The following is a 22500-nucleotide window of genomic DNA, read 5'->3' as shown; positions in this document are numbered from 1 at the left end:
TTCATATAGTAATTCATAGAACAGTTTAGAAAATACATTATAGCTATTACACCTTGTTTGCCAAAATAAAACTTAACAAAATGAAAAACAATCATGCATCTCTTGAGGCTATAGCACTGTAAGAAGACAAGAACAGATCCGATGGATTAATTAAATATATATATATATTCATACTTATAAGCATGTATATATGCACATCAAGAAGCATTTTATACACTCTTAGAAGCGTGAGGCTCTGTTTTGCTGCCTTATTATACCAAAGACTTTAAATTAGTTTTCAGCATCCCTGCTCAAGTTCCTACTAGCTACAACAACCAATATTCTGGAAAGTATCTACAGATACTTCATAATATTAAGAAAATTAAGCATTTCCATGCAGTGCAAGTAATTCAGTGAATGAGACCACAGAGAAAGGCTAAAAACCAGTTCAATATGCTGGCAGGTTGGATAGACACTTTCAACATTAAAAAAGGTCAGAACACAAATGGGAAGTCTGATCTGCATTTCAGATATGCACTGTAATTATGGAGTTAATGGTTCCTCTGGCCCAAACATGCTCATATACAATGGAGTAAGAACAGAGGAAAAAAGACTTATCACAGTGCAGGACAAAATACCATCTTTACATGAACTTATCTGGATAACAAAAACACCTCAGAACAAAACAGAGCTCAACAGAGGCTAATGCATTCTGACTATCTGGAAAAAAATGCAAATAGCACCAGCTATGGTTCTCATATGGGTTAAGTGCCTTAATGTCTGAGTGACTGGATACTATTTGGTGGCCCCGCTGCCTTGATATGCACAAGAAGTTTATAATCAGTATTACGTATTTATATTTTCCTTATGATAACTGAGTTGCGGTTATCATAATTAGCAGTGCTTGTATCTTGGTTTGCTTGAATTATCAAGTATGAGCAATATATTTTTTTATAGATTTTTTTTCTACCATTTCATTCCTGTTTGTTCACCTCCACCTTGTGTGTCCTACAAGAATTCTGAGGTCTTGCTCTGATGTAGTTATACATCACTGCCCAGCAAAGTGAATTCAACTGTGATCAACAGCTTTAAGCACCATCATAGTACAGACAAATAAATGAATAAATGACAAATTAATAACATTACTTATTAATTAACTTGTTGTGAATTCAAGCACAAACTTTACTCAAAGTCAGAACACAAGGAGTATCTCAAACGAGATACTGGAAATTACCTCACTGAGAAGATATCCCTAAATGTTTTAAAATATTTATGTACCATCTGATCAGCTGCTTACAAATGTAGAGTATTCATTGGCAAGCAGAATAGGTGGTTTTTAGCTTCATACTTTACAATCAAAACCACTGGTATTCTTTTCACAGACTTTAATCCATTTGTGTCTACATAATTCAACTCTCAGCCAGTGAACTTCAGTTTTCTAATAAATCATATCTTTGCCAAAAATGGAATCTTCCATTGCGGGAAGGCAATATTTTGTTTTAAAGGCATTGTAGGAAGAGTCAGTGTGTTCGTCTCTTAAGATTTTCCTCTCTAAAACAATAAAATGTGTGAATAAATTTTGTGCCTGCTTTTAAACTGTGAATTATTCATATCTACAAGACAGCTAACTCATCTGAGATTTACGAAGTATATTGACAATTATTAAAATCTGATTTAAACTCCTGAAAAAAAGATATCAACTTATTTCACAAGTTCTAAATTCACTGGTGATTTACATTAGCAATATTACCTTATGTTAATTTTTATCCCTGTGCATGAAAGCCAACATTATAGCACAGGAAGGTCTTACCTGGCAAACAGTCAAAGTAGAAAATTGGCCGAATATGAACTTTGAGGGCAATACTGTGGCCAAACAGAATAATGAAAATCTCTGATGTTCAAACAGAGCTTACATAGAAACAGGGAAGTTATTTTACCTGTTTTAAGTATTCATTCAACTATTACTGTAATATTGAATCCTGTTCAGAAGTATGCTGAAATTCAATCTAAAGAAGAAGGTTCAGAAATAAAGGTTCAGAACTGACCCACCAAAATAAAGAATTGAAAAGATAGAGATTCCATGAGAGATTACACTCATTTAGTTAATTGAAGAGATGACAATGGAATGATTTGATCTTACTCTATAAGAATGTAGATGAAAACAGAACTTATATAGGGCTTTTCAGTTTACAAAGCAACAGTATCATACATGTAATGGCATAGATAAAGTTAGACAAACTTTAGGCTACAAATAAGGTGCAAATGTTTTTATGGGGAAGGTATTTAACTACTGGAAAAAGTTTTGATGGCTCGAGTGGATTTTCCATCGCTGGAATTTTTTAAGTAAAGAGTCAGTGTTTTTCTAAAAGATATACTCTATTCCAAACAGAAATAAATTGAAGCAATGTCTGGTTTGTATGAGCAACGCTAGTCAGACTAGACCATTACAATGGTCTCTTCTAGTATTATAGCGTACAATGTAGTACAATAATGTGTGTATCTATGATTATTCAACATGAAAATGGTGTCCAGTTTGCAGGACTATAATCTTATTTAGGCTTTTAAAATATTGGCACATTACCTTTCTTCCAGCCCTGCAAGTTTCCCTGTACTGCACAGCTTGCTGAAAATCAACATTCAGGAGGATATTAATTCAAATTTAGCTGTCTGAAAGCTAGCTGTTTAGTCTGAGTTAGACACCTAGGTCCTTTCTATCTATACTCAATGGAGAAAGCTAGAAACCTTCATGAGTCTATTCCTTCCAGAGATATTGGGCATCTATTTTCAGCTAGCGTAAGTCTACAGGTGCGCTTCTCTTTCCATTTGCTACAGAGGGTGTCTTAGTTTAGACTATTTTAAACTCCATACCTAAAAGTGGCCTAAGTTAGATGAAAGGAATCCAGCCTCAATACTCCAAAGACCTTCTTCAAAATTCCTGGATTCAAGTTAGATCCACTAATTTAAAGCCTCTGTCTTTATTAGATCATGTTTAAAGTGTGCTTCAGTTACTGTTGGGCAGACAGTGTTTCATCACGATCATATCATAAATGTATGTCATCTGTATTTTTCCAAGAAAAGAATAAAGCAGTTTTTGAATACCTCTTCCTTATTGTGCTATTGTTTAGAATTCTGTCATTGCTATCTAATAATGAACTGGATGCATAGCCATTTATGTCTACATACGAATAAGAGAATTTATGTTCTCCACTGCCCTGGGTAGGGATTCACCCCCTTAAGCACAGATATCTACAGTGCAGATGTGTAGATCTGATCTTTGAACCTGCACTCCCATTATAACCAAACGAGACCAGATAATACTACTGGGAGAGACTGAAATGCCTTATCTTTGCATAAATGTCTAAATTAGGGGAGATGAAAGACAGTAAAGAATCTATTCCTCTTCCTTGACTATTACAGGAACTTAGGTGACTACTTCAGATGGGTTTGTCCACAGCACAAACATTTAAAGTTAAGATGAATGATGAATTTTGTTCTTTCACATCATGATTTTGGGTGCTTATTTTCACTTGTTCTTTTTTTTTTTTTCTTTTCTTTTTCTTTTTCTGGACTTTAATGGGACCTCAGAGGTCTCTTTAGCCTCGCCATAAAAGATTGGCCTCGACTCTGTATGTGATGAAGCCACTCAAGCTTCCTAGGCCATCTTTGCAGAAAGAATAATCACATTTGACAAAAAAATGAAGCCAGAAATTGACTTTCACAATAGAATACCTTTCATCTTCCTTCATTTGCAAAATAAGAATGCCCAGGAATACTCAGTTACATGTTTCTCACTTGCGCATATTTCGTTGAATCTTTCCAACTATCTGAAGTATTTTAGAAGGTTTATTATGAGCAGTTTCATAAGTGCCTATATACAACACCATCCCAACTCATCCACTTCAAAAGCATATCCCATTCTACAACTTGCCAAGAAAGCCAAGAAAAAATGTGGCTCTGACACAGAGAAGTGTTGCATTAGTTTAATATGGTGACATGGCCTCTAGGAAAAGCCAATGATTTAAATATTTTTTCAGGATTTTCAGATTTCAGGATTTAACTTGAATTCTTCCTCTAGCACATGTTTAGACTCATCTTTTCACTACTAAAGAACTTGTACTTCCTCATCTGTCTGCACCTTGCAGAACAGTCTTTCTACAATTCACCTTCAGAGAGCAACCCTGTAAAAACCTGTACATTTTAGCCGAGATCTTTTCATGAGCAATTTTTTTGTTCTACAGTTTCAACAGCACTCAACCACAGGTAGAAATCTTTGTTCTTTTGCAACAGCTACATTTTGTGAGGGGTTTTCTGCTGTATCCATGGAGAATGTGGTGATGGCTGAAGAATTCTAGTCGTCTGTGATGTTTCCTATTTCTCTTCTCTCAATTGTAAGAGACTCAAGTGCAATGAATGTTGCCTGCTTCTGCTTATCTTGGCTATAAACTCTTAATACACTGCTGGATTTCTCTTCTTCCTTGGTCTGTGGACAGCTATTTCCCATCTTGAAAACAGGGTGATGCCTGATCTTTAGTCTAACGTCTAAAAATTTATCCTGTGTTCTAATGTCCCACATGTCATTACTTGGTCTTTGTAAAAACAAATTTATTTTCCAGTACAGACATTCATTTTTACTTTAGAAAGAGGAAATATTTTCTGGTGTTCGACAGAAAGAAAGCATTGATTCGTCTGTCACAGGTCATAACAATTGTTCCATTCCTAGTCATAAGAATATTGAGTATGGAACTGAACATACAAGAAAAAAATCATGAACTGCCTTTCTAAACTTCCTCCAATATAGTCTTGTTTTCCCACTCAAAATTTCACATGGCAGTTGACATACACCACTATTTCCTGACATTTTTGTTACATAGCCTTGCATGAGAAAACTGACTGTACTTTGGGTACAGCTATGAATATAGGTGAGAACTAGGAACACTGGCGTTCTCCCGCAGCTGTGCACATACACCTGTTGCTTTGACATGAGTGATTAGCAAACACTGTTTGCAGCAGTGGCAAAAATGTGAAATATGAATATCTGCCTGAAACTAGTTTCCCTATATATATTTTTATTCCTGGTGTCCTGGACAGAAACACGTACATACACACTACATAGTGAGCAGTCAGAAGTCTGATGCTTTGAGAAAGTCTCCGGCCAACTGTTCAAGCACTCAGCAACTGTGTCATTCATGCAGAGTAAATGTTTCCCTGAAGCATCAGGCTTTCTGTGCATGTGAACACAGCACATGAATATGTGCTAAGAAACATCTGGGATTCTACATGTATAGCAACCAAGTCAGAACTACAGCAGCTGTGCCATTAATCCAACCAGGCATGATTACTGAATTACCAGAATCTGGTAAAAGGATGAAAAAAAATCAAAGGAACCCAGACAAATTTTCCAGAAGCAAAAATATAATGGTTTATGGAAAAATCTGGACACAGCAATTTCTACATAAATACAAAAGAATGCTTTCAGTCAGCTCTTCATTGGAGGGACTAGAAGAATGAAAACTCCCAGATATTCTGTGATCAGCATGGTAGAGAAGCGCAGTGCAAAGAAAGATACCCAATAGCACAGACACAATAGTGCTGCAACTAGTCTTACCTGTGCCTGGCAGACCAACCGAATAGATCAGGCAGGATTTAGCATTGTACTGACTCTTCCATTTGAGTTAATAAACCTCCTCCACCCACCTCCTTTCCATCTGGGAATTTCTCTCTAGCCTTTCTGAAACTCCAGTAATTGATTCCTGATGGTAACTCCAACAATGCCAGCATGCAAGTCAAGTTCCTAAGTATTGCTGGATTAGCCAGCTATCATGGTGTCCATGTCTTCATGATCTGCTCAGCTCTGGCAATACTGAACAAAGCCAATTTTGCTAGAACTTCTGGAGAAACTGCTTTAAGTCCATCAGAACATATTTTCTCAAACTGCCCACCAAGCTTCACCTATTATATGATCATCCTCACTAGATAGGAGCCACTATGTCTCGCTGATCTGCTATATCCCCTTGTATCTAAATCCTACAAAAACGCCTATCTGTTGTTTTACATTGCTTTGCTGTTTTGCTGTTCCAGGTATTTAACACAATATATAAGCATTAAAAAACGGTTGGAAATCTCACAGCAGGATAACTGCTAATTAAAACACCCTTTATTTAGGGTTAGAAGCTCCAGATGGTCTCAGGTGTTTTCCTCTTGTGCTTGGGAGAACTCCATCTCTTAAATGATAGGGTTGAAAACAAACTACCCTTTTTTTTTTTTAAAATGTATATGTCCATACTGCCTTATAGTACTAGAATAAGGTAAATCTAATACTGAGCTCCATGCTAACAAAGCTATACTGATAAGAAATCTCAAGATAGCTCAGAAAACTAGGTCTGATGACCTCTCCACTGCACTTCTGCCACTTTATGGTGTAGGGAGAACAGAACAGGGTCAAAGACTTTTGCAGTTTATTAACATGGATCTCTGAGCCATGTTGAATTCAATGCATACTCTGGTAGTGGATTCTCTGTGCGTTGAAACTAGTTGATAGGCAAATGAATTTTGCAGTACGTCCTACAGTCCTGATAACCAATTGTTCATACTTATTGTGGTTCCAGTCTTTCTTCTCCACCAGCATTTTTTTTTCCCAGCACAAACCAGAATGAAAGAGTCCTGGTGTGCACCCAGGTTTAGCCTCAATGTGCAGTCAGTATGTGGCCAGGCTGTGCACCTGGACACAAGAGCTGGGAACTGCTCCAGGGGTCCCCTTGTTTAGGCTTACCCATTTTATCAATTCACCTTGTATTAATGATTTCTTACAGTCTTAAACAAATAAAGCTTTTATAACAGCTGCATTTATAGTCATTATGTCAGAACAAAGTTTCCATAAAATGCTATTTTAAAATATCTGAATAATTAAAAAATACAGAGATACTATTTGTGAAGAGTGTGTTTGTTTAGGTATGTATAATTACTTTCATATTATCCAGATTAAATGTCTGTGGCATCTGTAATTAAGCACTTCCATGAAGGTTCACTGGAATGTGACTGAAAACAAACATATAGAGAAATGAAATATGTGCAGGCACTGGATTAAAGACAAAAACAAAACCAAAAAACATGTAGCTTACCTAGTTATGTACAGCTCTTAGCCCTAAGTATGAGACATGTTTAAAGAATTTGTTTAGCTGGATGGATTTCCTACAATAATTCATTTATTTTAATTTTAAAAGCATCAAACTTGTTTTAAAGGCTCATATTACAATAATAAATTTCCCTTTGCTACAAACTGGGTGGGTGACTCTAGGACTTCAGAGTCTTTGCTATACACACTGACTGCAGTAGGACATTGAATAGAAGACAGTTTACTTGAAGAGCTGGACAGCCAGATCTCAGGTTTACAGTAACTTAGTACATTTGACTGTGCATTGGCTGACAGTCTTTGGTATGGATGGCATCAGCCATCTGATTAGTTTGATTCAATTTATCTGAAAATACACTCTGCCAAACTTCCCTTATTTTTGCTTTGGTGGGGGCTAGCAAAAGCTAATCCTTCAGGTAAATTACTGTGCAAAGCACAGTTCATTTTTACTGCCAATAAGCAAACTGAGCACCAACGAATCATTGTGTTTTCCCACCTATGCATTTGTTTCACAGTCACCTCCTAGATGTGAGAAGATTCCAGTTTACCAAAGTGAACAGCTTATGGCATGAATCAACAGTGGGGACTTTGAACGTTATAGATGATATTCTACATCACCTCCAAAAACCCTTCCCAAGACTTCTGCACATTGCAATACTTAGAAGTAATGAAGAATTATTCTAGGTCCCTCATGGCAAAGTGTGGTCACAGGTGTTTTCATCTTAATGCTCTTCTTTAAGCTCTTAATTCTTGATTAGGTTTGGCTGCATTTTAAAGATTCGATATGGAACCAGTTTTGTTTGCATTCAAGCTGCTTTCCCCCCAAAAATGAGATCATGTGAACTACAGAGGAGGATTAGTCAAACCTTACAGAGTTTTGAAATACTTCAAGGTATGTGAGAAAACACTGCATCTCTTAGTTACCTACATTTGCAGAGCAGACCTAAAATTCAAGTGAATTTTCTGTTCATGGAATGAATATTCTATTTCTTACTGATAAGGAGTGGAATTCAGACACTTTATCCTACACATCTCCATAACTACCTAAACAACAGAGTGATTATATCTGTTCCTCTACCAATATTTCTTTTGAGATACCCACCTGACAAACTACAGTTTCATCAACATTACATAAAGCGGCTGCTTCTGCATACTGAATGGGAACGCCTATTATGACAAATATGGCTCTTTTTCCTAACAGGATATGCCACAGGTATGGATCACTAAAGTACACTGAGAAGCTGCTTCTCTATCAAAACATAGCGAAGAGGGGTTTTGCAAAGATCATTCATTATTTTTCATCTGCTAGAAATCAGATGATCTGAATCACTCAGGTTGGAAGGTATCACATGAGGTCATCTAGGCTGACCTACTACTTAAAGTAGGGTCAACACTGAATTCAGACTGCTGATGGCTTTGTCAAGGCAGGTCTCGAAATTCTCTTGGATGCAGACTCCCCAGCCACTGTCGGAAACTGTTCCAGTGCTATATTACCCTCCTGGTAGATTTTTTTCCTTATATTCAGATGGAACCCAGCAATTTCAATTTATGATCCCTGTCTCTTATCCTCCTTTCATGCAATTCAGCAAAGAGCCTGCCTCTGTTTCCTCACTAAATTTCTCTTAGATACTGGCAGGTTGCTATTAGGGATCCCTACCCAAAGGTCTTTTTTCCCAAAGCTAGACATGTTCAGTTCCCTCACAAGTTATGCACTTCAGTTCCCAACCATCTTGGTGGCCTTCTGCTGGATTTGCTCAGATTAATCCACATCTTTCTTGACATAGGAGCCCAAAGCGGACACCTGATGTGATTTAACAAGTGTTAAGACACCAACTCTGACCTATAGGTCATGCTGTTGCTAACATAGCCCAGTATGCTGTCAGTCTTTATCACTCCCAGGGCACACTATTGGCTCATGTTCTGCTTGCTGAACCAAAACCCCTCGTCCTTTTCAGCTCCACTGCTACCCTGGTAGTTAATCTTGCGATGGACCAAAATGTAGCTGCTTCCTGTCATATTAATAATGCATACCTGCTTATATGATACAAATGCATGTCTGTAATGGCCCATGTGATGAGAATTGGTCATATACACTCTCAGATGTTTAGGCCATCCATCAGTTATGAGGTGGCAAAAACTTCCACTTTGGTTCTGTGCTGGAGCCATATGCTATTATGTCATCAAACACTTGTCCATTTCATTACAAAAATACAAGTTTCTTGTACACAAGAAAGGGAAAGCGCACCCTGAGCAAAATGCTTAGATGCAACTAAGTTAATCCAAGTTCATTTATTTTATAATTCACTTTTCCTTTTATCAATTCTCTTTTCTCCCCTTTAACATACTATAGTAATTCCAGAACATTATAAAATATATAAACAATATAACAATACAATATAAACAATATAAACAATGAACAATATAAAAACAAAACACCTATGATATTTTTTGCATATCCCTACTTATCTGCAAGTGCAAATAAATGCTTTTAATTAGTGTAAATATTTTAACTAGGACTAAAAACTGAAAATGAACCTAGACTCAGATGTAATTACTATAAAAGCGCATCACCAGAAATTTGCAAAAATTGACAATTCCTAAAATTTCTATCTCTAAAGCCATAATCCTTCTCTCTCCTGTGAAATAACTTTACTGGCTTCAACTTGTGAGATAAAATTTTGATAGAAATCTTTTTGATAGAAAAATTATTTCTAGAGAAAGGCTTTTGGAGAATATTCTCATGCTTAACTCCTAAAATATGATTTCTTATAAGTGAATACAGAACTCATTGAAACAGTTCCAAGTAAGCTAAGCCTTTGTTTCATTCTTAATTTTAATTTTAATTTGTTCCCAAATCCAGTTACACTCAGTTCCAAGGTGGCTTTCTGTCATACTGGCCAACTCTCTGTGCTGATAAAATGCTGATGTAATGTCACTACCAGCTGAGGTCAAGTCAAGTCAAGCACTCTAGAGGTGAATGTCCACATGTCAACAACCACCAGGCTGTGATAACTCTGGCACTACTCTTCCCTATTTCACTACTTAATCGAACTTTTCTATGGGAAAGCTCAGAATATTTGAGGTACACAGCAGCATTCAAAAACTATTTCAAAAGAAAGGTCTTTTTTGACCAAGCCAAATAAGAAAATTTCCACCTCACCTTCACCACTCCGTTTTCATGCATGGTGATACAGTTGCTGGGATCCTCTGAAAGCTGATATAAAGCCTGAGCTGTAGCTCTGTGAACCAAAGGATCATTTGATTTCAAATAACGTACTAAGGGAGCTACAGCCTTGCTCTCTCCAAAGGTAACTCTATTGCTTCCCCACATGCAACAGTGAGAAATGGCCTCTGCTAAGTGACATCTTAATTTGTCATTGTTCTGAAAAAGGTAAAAACATAATAAATTAAAAACAATATAATACAATAAAATTTTCATAGGAAATCAGTACTGTATTCTAAAACATTTTTACGTCCTCCTATTTTAATTGTAGTACAATTAAAAATTGGAGAGAACTGTGAGGCATGGAGCCCTTATTATTCTCTTTGTAAGAAGTGCAGTGAATTTTTATATTATTTTAAAGGTGCTTTTAGACTGACTGGAAATTAGGTAAGATTAGCATTAAAATTTAACATATAATCCATCACTGAGATTCTCTGTGCATTTCAGATTTATTGCTCTCTCAACCCTTTGTATTTTTTCCATACAGCAGCGGCATTTCTGAAAAGCAATTTCAGAAATTTTAGTACCAGCCACAGAGTGCTTTCATGTCCAATATACATCTCATGGAGGAGGAATTCTGCATCTCTCCCTGATAGCTGCTCCAAAGTCTATCACTCATGTCACAACCTTTTAGTTGGGTATAATGCAGATTGATATAAGAAACTCAGATACTTAATACAGTACGTTTAGTATGATACTTAATATTGTATGTTTACTTACTGTATTTGCTAGTTTAGACAACAGAGGGACGACTCCGTGATCTGTTAAAACAGCTAAATTTTCTTCATCTTTAGCTATCTTTGTAATGGCTGCACATACACTTGCTAAAACTTCTTTATTCTTTGATTTTAGCAGATTGACTATCAGTTCCAAGCCACCAACAAAGGACCGAACCATCTCCCCAGCATCCTAAAAAGAGTCATAAGAAACGTTATTTTAAAATATTCAATATATATTTTATGTGAATGTTAAAAAAAGAGATTGACACAACATAATTGTTCCAAACTGCAGTTAGTGTTCTGTCACCTTCACCAAGAAATATGGACAATTTGGAACTCAAAACTCTTGACTGACAGATAAGAGTTAGACTGTTTTAAATAGCACCATCTAAGCAGAAATTCAATACCTAAATAAAGGTATCTAGTGCCATTTTAGATGACACAGGGTATTCTTTCTGACCGCAAGCTGTCACTTCCAAAGGTATGCAAGTTTATCTTATCTGCTGTACTTGCCAGGCATGTGCCTCATATACCCTTGGGCACCTTAACCACCAAATAGACACCCCTGTTTAGGCTCTCCTACTGTCTTCTGTTTCTCACATTAAGTCTGACAGCTAAGACAAAAGAGTGGCAATGTTCTTTTCTATATCAATGCAAATGACTATTCAGGAATACTTGCAAGCTTATTCAAGAGGCAGTTACACAAGTCTTGACAGCAACTGAGAGAACCAAGGTACACTTCAGAGTATGATCAACATAAAACGTGGCTAGTGGATACAAACACAACTCTAGAAGAATGTCTAAGTATGCTTTTAGAAAATAAATAGAAAACTAAACATGGTATGTCCAGAATAAAACAAAGTTAATTTCAAACAAAGCATCGTTATGACGTTTAAGTCCTTGCAGCAGAAATGTATCATAGAATCATTAAGGCTGGAAAAGATCATCTGGTCCAACCATCCCCCTATCACCACTATCACCCACTAAACCATGTCCCTAAGCGCCACGTCCAACCTTTTCTTAAACACTCCCAGGGATGGTGACTCTACCACCTCCCTGGGCAACCCGTTCCAATGCCTGACAGCTCTTTCTGAAAAGAAATTTCTCCTGATTTCCAACCTAAAGCTCCCCTGGTGCAACTTAAGGCTGTCCCCTCTAGTCCTATCACCAGTTACCTGTGAGAAAAGGCTGACCCCCAGCTCCCCACACCTTCCTTTCAGGTAGTTGTAGAGAGCAATAAGGCCTCCCCTGAGCCTCCTCTTCTCCAGACTAAACAACCCCAGTTCCCTCAGCTGCTCCTAGTAGATGTTAAAAGTTTTTATGTTTGAAATTGACAAGACAAATTCACAGAAAAAAACTGTTATTTAATTTAAAAGTATTCCCTCTGATTTGAAAAGTTTCTGGGCCACAGATTTCTCAAAGGTGGGAGAGAGTTCTGGGGAGGGGAGCCACTGCTACAGGTTTGCCCCATTCTTCTACATTTCCTTACGCATGCCCCATAGGCCAGTATGAGAAACAGAATACTGGGTGAGTGAACCTCTGGTCTAGCACAGAATTGGCTGTTCTCACACTTTTGTGTTTATTAGTCAACTCAAATTAGCAAGCACATGTTTACATGTTAATGTGTAAAACAGAAAACCGTCAGCTTTGGCACTGCAAGACTGAACTAACAGGTATGGAATTCATTTGGTTGCCTCAGGCAAATGGGAACTGGCAGTTATCTCATAAAGTGACATGCAGCATACAGTACTTCGTGTACCCTTAAAAGCACACAGGATATAAATCTAAGTTTGTTTAAGCACAGTTTCTTAACTGATTAAATTACATAGTCACTGACCAATGCTGTACACCAAGATTCACTGTAGTCTGTTAAAAACTGAGATGTCTGAAAAGAAACATATTGCTATTTCTTTGGTAAGACGTTTCACCATGTAAGATTACATGACTTTAGTCAACCTCTTTTCAGCTTCCTCATAGACAGAAACAATGCCAGAATAGAAAAACATCAACTTCTTCAAATGATTTTTTACATGTTTATTCAATCTGTGGGTAATTCCAAGCAGCATTCTGCCAACCACCTAGAAAAGGTCCTTAGGATGCCTAGTTACACAAAACCTAAGAGACAAGATTGCAAAATGGAGTATCATTTCCAGAAACTTTATTGTAAGCATAATAATTAACAACGGAGTGGAATGAACTTCAAGTGCATAACCTGAGGATATCAAGCTTTATAACGTAATCTGGAGAAATCACTTTGTTATTTGACTGGGCCCTTCAGTTACTTTAGTTGAGTAAATCTTTATACTGAGCATAGGTATATGTGTTTTATTAGCACTTCTTCATATATATTCATATATATGTTTATATATGTTCATAATCTATAATCTAGCCCAACATTTTTTGGTAGATTTTCAACCTTTCAGGTGTTGATACGGAAAGATGAACAGTTCTCATGAAGTTCATTGTCCAGTGAATATAGAAACCAGCAAATGACTACACTGTGGCTAAAAAGGACTTCTGTAGAGCAAAAGTTAAGCAAATTAACTGTTGATGAAGAAATACATAAAAGGCAGAAACACTGTGGGCAAAAACTTTACGTATTTTTTGATGGTCATCTAATTTTTATGGAAAACTATTTACCAAAAGTATGCCACTAGTGCCCAAACCTTACTATTCGCAAAAGGGTTAGTAACCAGGACACTGCTTTTATGAACAACTAGAAAAGCCAGTATGGTAAACAAGATCAAAGAGCTTTTGCATTAAAAGGACAGAATTAGATACAATCCCATTAAAGGATCTGGTTCCTAAAAGGAAGCACTATTGGATTAAGAGTTTTAGAAACCTGCTAGAAGCAGGCTAAGAGAAAACAAAATAATCCTGAGCTTGAGGGTACAAGAATGAAATGATCACTATATGAAATTTGTTAGGAAAAGCAAGAACTGGAAGGCAGGAACTCTTAAACTGCGTATCTAGTTGAAGACAACTATCAGGATAAAACTGGAGAGCATTATCTTTGAGAACTCCATTGATAGTGTTTAGACAGGGCCTATTAAAGCTTCAGAGGGCATCCGATAAGCACACACTCAGGTGGCAGGTGTTTTGATTTAAGGGATGCATTAAATGATGCATTTAAGTGAAATACAGTAAATGTAAATCTGGTAAATCTGAAAATGTTCTGTTACTCAGGATAGAGACACTTGAAAGGTTCTGAATTCAGAACTGCCTGGGCCATATCCAGGCAGGACCTTTCCAATCACTTGGTCAGAAATATACCTGATTTAAGAACTAATCTTGGGCTCTGAGGTAAAACCCTTCTTGTTGATAACAATACCTAAGAACTCCTAGTCCTGAAATATGTAAATGATGATATTTTCTTGAATCTCCAATTTGCATTTGAGCAATGTGAAGTACTTGGTGCTGAGGAGCAGTGATGGCCAGAGCACTGTATCCCTGAAGAACCCCTGGTGTCTACTTTGAGAGGGCTAGGAGGCAACAAATAGTATGGACTGTAAGAAGCTAAGTTAAGTAATGCCTTCTACAAATGAACCAATGGATCTTAGCATAGCTGTTCAATTATTTGGAAGTACAAAACCTTGTCTATGGGGAGCTAGAGAGCTCCTTGCTGTCAAAAAAGTCCTTCAAAAGCAAAGTCTTCCATTACAGGACTTCTTTGCATAGAGGAGGAGTACAAAAACAAGACAGTTTTCTCTAAATAACGATACTACTTGCAATCAGCCTGGCATGTAGCTGCAGAGTATTGCTGGCTCTTTTAAAGAATAGTGCCAAGACTATTGCTAAATTCAGGTAGATTAAGGCCTGAAAATGAAATCATGTAGGTAAGATGTTTGTGGGTGCAGCTGGCCAGATAATGCCAAGAAGCTACCTAAGAACCGACATTGATTGAAAAATCCTTTTTAGTGATGATCTAATTATTCTATCAACCTAGTGGATATAGCAACTCTTTTGGTCTACATACACCTTTCTTTGGCAGCAGCTGCCATTGTTTTCAGTTGGAAGGAAGAAGAAAAGGAAAAACTTGTGTCACTTGCTGGGATGAGATCTTTTATTCATCCTCCTTTGTGAAATTCTGCATGACACTGGATTTTACCAGAGCTGATGGCCAAGATACAGAAATACAGGGCTGAATGACAATAATACATTTGAAATACAAGGCAAAAATAAGATAGTGAAGGCATGTGGATCCAAAAACTGATCCAACAGAGTATTGTTTAAGAATGCTAACCTTATTGTTAGTTCTAAGAAAGATCTGCAATCATCTATCAGCACCAAGGACACGTTCTTCTGAAAAGAACAGTTAGGAACTCTGAAGAAGAAAATAGATCTGAGCAGACTCTTGGTGACATCTTGCTGTACAAAGGTGGCATTGGACAGCCTGCTGTCAAACTCTTATTACACAGAAAGAGAGCAAAAGTGACTGGCTAAGTGGTCAGAAGTAAATTTGTGGAAGAAATTTTAGCCTGTGCACGTCAGTGATGGTAAAAAATGCAGAGATGGAAGAAAGGGCTACAAGTGGAATTTCATTTATACGCTTCCCTCAACAGGTCAATAGGAGAATTTGAATAAAATATAACAGACTATCTCCTGAAACCCTTTTGGACTGAAAGATCTTAGGACTTCGTGAAAATGCAAACATGGACAGTATGAACTTTCCTAGGGCTAAGGAGTGACCATAAGACCAAGAATGGTTTTGATTATATTTATTTCTCTTTCAGAGCTGATTTATTAGCAGAGTATGACTCCAATTGTATTGTGTTAGTTTTGCTGAGCAAATCCATCAAATTGCTCATGGACTTGGAAAATAAAATTTCCTACTTCTTTAGTTCTGGGTCTACATGCTAAACAGAACTCTTAGCTGTGATGTTTCCTTCACACAGAAAGCAAAAGCAGTGGGTAGCCCCATCAGGAATGTAATATTTCCAACACAGGCAGGGAAATTCTTGAGACTGGAAGGGAAAGGTTAAAGCCATACAGTTTGAGGATCAAAACCAGAAGCCACGGTGTGTGGAGAAAGGTAATATCCAACAGCAAACTTCAGGCTGAAGTCCTAAAATTAAGAGAACGAACAAAAAATACAGGTCCTAACAGAAATCAAAATGGGATCTAGATGTTTATGCAGAAGGACAACATATGTTTGTGATTCAGAGAAGCAGCTGAGAGAAGCAGCAAAGGAAGGGCAGCATTCTACCAGTCCTGTTACCATGTGAGCTGCACGTAAAGGAGGTGGGCATGTTTCCCATGGATGCTCTAGGACAAAAGTTTATCATTGCTAGTGTATACTATGTATATATGTACTATGAATATACCACAATGTAAATACACCTACAGACAGTCGCTAGAATAAAAACAATATTTCTTGATAGAATTTTCATGCCTTACTTGAAATTTTAAAACTTGACTAAAAGCTGGAGAAAATGGGTCACAGAGAAAAATTCTACAAATAAATTTCTTACTATATGTATCAAAGGGCTAAATGGCTAGATACAGAAGAAGAATGGATATTTTACATTTACTCAAATTTCTTGAAACTTACTCCAGAAGCTGTGTCTAAATATTGGCTCAACAAACTAGAAAGGTTTCTGTTCAACAAGTAAACTCTATAGTAAGTGTCTAAGATTTGTAAGGGGCTCAGCTATAAATGCAAATGATCCTGCTCTTCTGGACGGTTCAGATATCTGTGTATTATTCATGTTCTTTAAGAAGTTTCATGAAGAAAGAAGATAATCTGTATCCCACCCTAATGAACCAACATGCACATCTTACATTTTGCTACCTGTACATATTTTCTCTCCAGATGATTATAACCCTATTTGTTAAATTTCTCTTCTGACAAGCTTGCACTTTCCACATTTTGTAAAAATGTATGATCATATTAAACTGACAGAATAATATATAAACAATTGAGCAGTAAGTAAAAGAAAGGAGTTTCAATAATCGTCTGTGAAACCAGCTAAACACAAGGACAGAACATTCTACCAGTGATGAAAAGCAGAGGGAAACTGCAGAAACCACATGTCAGGAAAGTTTCCCAAGTGTGATTGTGGGTGTAGTCTGGTGGTCTGTGCAAGACAAAGAGAAAAGCAAAAAAGCAAGAAATTTGAAGAACAATGAGCAAAAAGAAGGACTGAAATGAGAGCTTTAAAATCCATTATGTTACTTTTTCTTTCAAAGAATTTACACAGCAAATGCAATCTTTTTGATATCATTTAGCAAAACCACATATTTGCTTTGTACAGTAAATTTCTACTTCATTTACTTTTACTGAAGTGTGTATTTATTATATACAATTGTCATCATTTAAAGATATTTTCATATGAGGAAATTATATGAAGCTGTGCTTCTGATTGCAGAAGTCTGGATTCAATTCTTTTGAATCTTTGAGTATACTTATATTAATGATCAGACAGCTGTCCATACTGTAAAGTCTAAAGAAATTTCTGTGATTTTAGTTTCCAAATCAAAGAGTTCCCTCAGCCATTTCCATCTATATTTTTGTAATATAAGAGAAGAGAAATAATATATAACATGTCTTTGGAAATATTTTTTGTACTTTTTGTTTCAGGTAGAAAGAAAAGCTATCTTTAAATTTGACCTTATAAATCAATCAAAACACAACTTTTTTTGAGAGACTTAACCCAAAGGATTTGTCGTTTCCAGCTATTTGTGTGTGTTAAGCTTTCACATTTACTTGTAGTCCTTAAAACTCACTGCAAAAATGTAAATGGCATTGTTTCAAAGTCTGGGCTGTACAACTTGGTTACTACTGGGTAATAACATGACTTTCATATTGAACTTGAAGTGGAAAGTGTTCCACTTCCAGCCCAAGACTACAGTTACACTTAGCCCTTACATACTGCAAACTCTGATCTATTAATACAGCCACCAAGCTACATTTACTTTCATGTTACTTATGAAGCTAATCAACAAATTTAAAGTATTTTGACAAGATTCAAGGACATCTTAGGATATAGCTATACAAAAAAATAAACAAAAGGTAAGAAAAACGTATTTAAATTAATTTAGCTAATTTACCCCCACTTTACTTGTTGTGACAGAACCTTAATTCTATTGTCCTAACAATACCACTCAGTTCAATTTAAATACAACTTTGTAAAAATGAAGTCCAAGATACAGCATTTATAGACAAAAATATTTATAAAATCAGTCCCACGAATAAGCAATAAAATAGTTTTAGTTTAAACATCTAAGTGCATGTGTTAATGAAAGGTAAATGCATCTGTTTAACAATAATATTTCCCAGGCTGAACAAAATAAGATCCCAAATCCAGAGACTTTTAAAGAAGAAATAAAAATGTAAAAAGGCTTGGGGCAAGAGCAAGAGCATAGGAAATATCTTCATTTTAGATCATCACTGTTATAAGTTTTATTGTAATATTTAACCTAAGGTGACAGATACGGAAAAAAATATGGTCTGTTAAAGTACTTTTTAAATGGCTGAAGAAGATTGGAGGAGATGATAGGATTTTTCATGACTTCACATGACCACATCTTTCTTCTAACTACTGGGCAGCAAAGCTTTTATCCTCAAGAAGTATGACAAATATTATTTCAAAACTGTATTCAAAGGGAGGAGTTTGCAATTTCAAGCAGTAAAAATAATATCTGGCATACATGCTGAGGACAGCAAAGTTACCTGTAGTACTGATAAAGCTTCATCCTGTTACTCATAATCATATATTTCCATCTTGAAGAGCATGACTATCAACAAAATTTAGTTAATTTTTCAGATATTTCTATACTGGCTACAAGAGCAGAAATACTGTGAGATAGACCAGCTTTACACAGTTGTTTTTATTTTTATTTTAATTGGGAGCAGAAAGCATTACAATATTTGCAGAAAAAGACAGGTTTGGAAAAATCATTTGATCTTTGGAGTATTTATTCAAGAAGAACATTCAAGATTTTTGACTTCTCTTGTCATCATATTATATGGTTGTTGGGTTTGTGTGTGTGTGTGTGGTTATTTTCATTACGTAAATAAAGTTCATCAGCCTTAAGTTGAGACATACAGTATTTGAACAGACACTACTGAATTCTTTTGTAACTGGATTCCCTTCTTATTTCTTCCAAAGTGAATACTGGTTTCTTTATTTGAAAGATTTAAAGCTAAACACCGTATTACAAAAACACATTGTGTTTTATCTTTAAAAATACTCCACTTGAAAGATAAAAGTTTCTCCACTAAAAACAAGTAGTATTTCACTCTTAGAACATCTTAAAAAGCTTAAGGTGTCAAACCTGATTTGTCAAATTGAAATGCTTTTGCCCAGAAAAGTGATGGTATGGCTGTGCAAATAAACTCTAATTAGCAAGAGTCATCTTTAAACTACCTTTTCTTCAATGAAGGAAGCAGTCCATTTCCATGCCCTATTGCCAACCAAATGACTTATCCTAATGCGCAAACCAATTAAAAATTTTAAATAAAGAAATGCAACAGATAAATTTATATATTACAGCTGGAAAAAAACAGGATAAAAGTCAAACACAATGTGTAAGGATGTTCCTATTCATTTTTCAAATTAAAAAACACAATGGTAATATTGATTCAAATTATTTTATATTTAAAGACTAATTTTATTCCTGTCTATAGAGCTGTGGAGGCTTCCACTGTAGTGGAACTGATGAAGAACCCCTTGCAAGATGAGCCTATTTTACTACATTTCACAACTCTTTCTCTGTACGGTGTGTCGGGAAAATGCAATCTGCTGGGAAAGTAATAGCAGACAATCAACACATATTTTCCTGTCCTCTTCACCTCACTGAAAGAGGTAATGCCAGAGCAAGCTTAGCGTTACATTAGTAGTTTTAGCATAGCTCCGGTGGTACTCCATAGGCTAGAAGAGCAGAATCCCTTACTCCATGTTCTTCAGGGCTAGGTTCATCACACAGCTAAATAGTTGGCATGTATATTTGCTATTGATAGCTTCAAGAAATAATGGCAAAGTCCATTAGTCAAGCGTACAGCCCAAGAAAGCATGCAATGAATGTCCTCTAAAAGTTGGTGGGGAAAACAAGTCTTCATAGTCACTCACGCAAATTTTGGAAGTCTTTTGTCTATTGTTTTCCTTACTTTCCAGCCTGGCAGACTACACCTACTCTTTCTCCACTTCTCCCCTTTACTCCTCACAACTCTCACTGAAGTTCAGTCTTGGATAAATGCCAAATCCTAATTTTTTCACAGAAGCAGTGAAACTACTAATATCAGAGTCCTTTGAGGCCACAGTGTAGAAAACGTCATGATTTGCTTTAGATTATTTTGAAAAGCATTATAATAATGGAAGCATGAGAAACTGATGACACTGACTAATTGAAAAAACTAAACATTGTTTCCATTGGATTTGTGTTGAACTGAATCCAAGTAAGTGCTCAAAACATTGAAGCTGAATAAGTGTCTAAGTAAACTTCTTCATATAATTATTAACATATTTGCGAGATAGCTGGTACTAATGTCGTTTAATATTGTAGCATTGCAAGAAAGTAATATTGAAATGTTCTGAGGACAGTCTAGCTAAACAATCAATGCAGTGACAACACAAATAAATCGTTATAACAATTATAGTTTGTGTTGTTGCAACTCTGGCATGGTTCCATAAATTAGAGTGGTATTTGAGAAGGCAATCATATCATATTTTACCAATTACAATTACAGACCACTGAGAATCTGAACAAGCAGCATGAAATATAAAATATATTATAGTTCAATCAAAAGCTTCTGGGGTAGATAAAATGATTGCTTGAAATTTTCTGGTTTGTATTATGCAGCAAATGAGACGCAAAGATCTCCGTGCTATTTTCTTGCCTTAAAATCTATGGAAGTCCCATATGGTAAGAGAGAGGGTAAAGACAGAAAAAGGTGAGATGGACAAGAAGAAAAAACAAAGGAGAGATGAAAAAGAAAAAGATGGGAGGAAGATGAGGTTTAAGCTTTTTATAGATTTTTAAATCTAATTAGCAAGTCTAATTTAAAAGTACAGAAGCTACACGACAAGCTGTTGACTAGTATGTGTAGCTATTATAAACTAAGTTACAAGAAAAGCTGGTCAAATATTTTCCAGTGGAACAGTATTCCATCAGAAAATGCTAATGGAATGGAACCAAAACCTTCCATAAGAACACGACTTCTTGAAAAGTTTTGACAGAAACCAGGCATAAAGGCAGGCTAAATTACCAACGTGCCTCTTCATCTTTTCTCTTGTCAGCCAGATGGCTGGTGAGTAGCCTGCCAGGCTGCTTGGCTTCTGGTTTTCACAGAATCCCTGACTTCTTGCCGGATGGGCTGCCAAACAGCTGGAAAGCTAGGTCTCCAGGAGCTCCTAAGCTTTTTGGCTTAAGTTCTTCAAGCTCTCAGGCAGCTGCTTTGCACTTAGGATCTGAGGCTCCCCAGTTAGGGGGACATAGGTTATGCTCTCAGTTTCCTGTTACTTCCCAGATTTCAGGTTGTGTTTTACAGGAGGAACTAGGCTCCTAAGGACCTCAGGGCAATTTATGGCAGTTCATTCTGGATCTAGGATTGCATGTCTGTAGGAGCCCAAACACTCCATGACAGTTGGTCCACTAAACTTCTAGGCAGCCTGTGGCAACAATCATTGGAGAGGTTGGCTCTTCGTGGCCCTGGCAAGTATGGCAACCAACTATGAACTCACCAAGCCAGGTTTGACTCTGTAGGCTTCCTAAATCTCCAAGGATCCTGCTATTCTGAAAGGTCTGAGGGGCAAGCCAAAAATTCCTTTTTGTCTTTCTTATAGTACCTCTTTTGAAGTTAGTTTGTAACAAAAGCCTAAATATTTGTAGTCTACATCCAGATATCAAGGATTAAAAAATGCATAAAAATGAGATCAAATATAGAGAAGTAGGTATGAATGATGTTAAAATACGATAATGTCTACAGAAAACAAATAGGCAAATGGAAGGAGATCAGTAAAGAGCATTAAGTTTAAACTGCCAAGATTTCTGTATATAAATACAAGAAGCATAACAAGGAAAACAAAGAAACTGGAAAATGCTGTACGTACTCAAGCAAGGAGTTTTGACGTTACAGGCTTATCCAAAGAAAAGTACATAAACAAAAATATATTGGAACTATTTAAGAAAAATTTTTAAAATATAAACAAATGAACAACAGTTTGCATTATGGGGAACCGCTAACCTTCATACACTGGAGTTATTAATCAGTAAAATGTGTATAAAAAAAAGTAACTTAAAACATTTAAAATGTTAAATATCAGAAGAATTTCAAAGTTCAACTACCTTTCCTTGTTACTTTTAATACAGAAATGTCCATTCTAGTTTTATGCATATGGTTACATTAAAATTTCCACAACAAGCAAAATTTATATAGAAATCTTAAATAGATAAATATAATCTTAAATAGGTCATCTGCAGCATATTTTCCACCCACAGGTTAACTCCAG

General features: G+C 36.3%; 1 protein-coding gene across 5 annotated transcripts in view; it reads right to left on the bottom strand.

Moving 5' to 3' along the window:
* The window catches only part of ODAD2 (outer dynein arm docking complex subunit 2), a 93665-nt gene that overhangs the window by 16238 nt on the left and 54927 nt on the right, over positions 1–22500 (bottom strand). For all 5 annotated transcript variants that reach the window (XM_035545467.1, XM_035545468.1, XM_035545469.2 and 2 more), the window contains 2 exons: positions 11052–11240; positions 10269–10490 (listed from right to left, as the gene is read on the bottom strand). In XM_035545467.1, the coding sequence (XP_035401360.1) occupies positions 10269–10490; positions 11052–11240 (411 nt within the window). The remainder of the gene's footprint in view (positions 1–10268; positions 10491–11051; positions 11241–22500) is intronic.

This window comes from Cygnus atratus, chromosome 2 (genome assembly GCF_013377495.2).
Source record: "Cygnus atratus isolate AKBS03 ecotype Queensland, Australia chromosome 2, CAtr_DNAZoo_HiC_assembly, whole genome shotgun sequence".
In the NCBI taxonomy this organism is placed as follows: Eukaryota; Metazoa; Chordata; class Aves; order Anseriformes; family Anatidae; genus Cygnus; species Cygnus atratus.
This window is presented reverse-complemented; position numbering and strand designations above follow the sequence as displayed.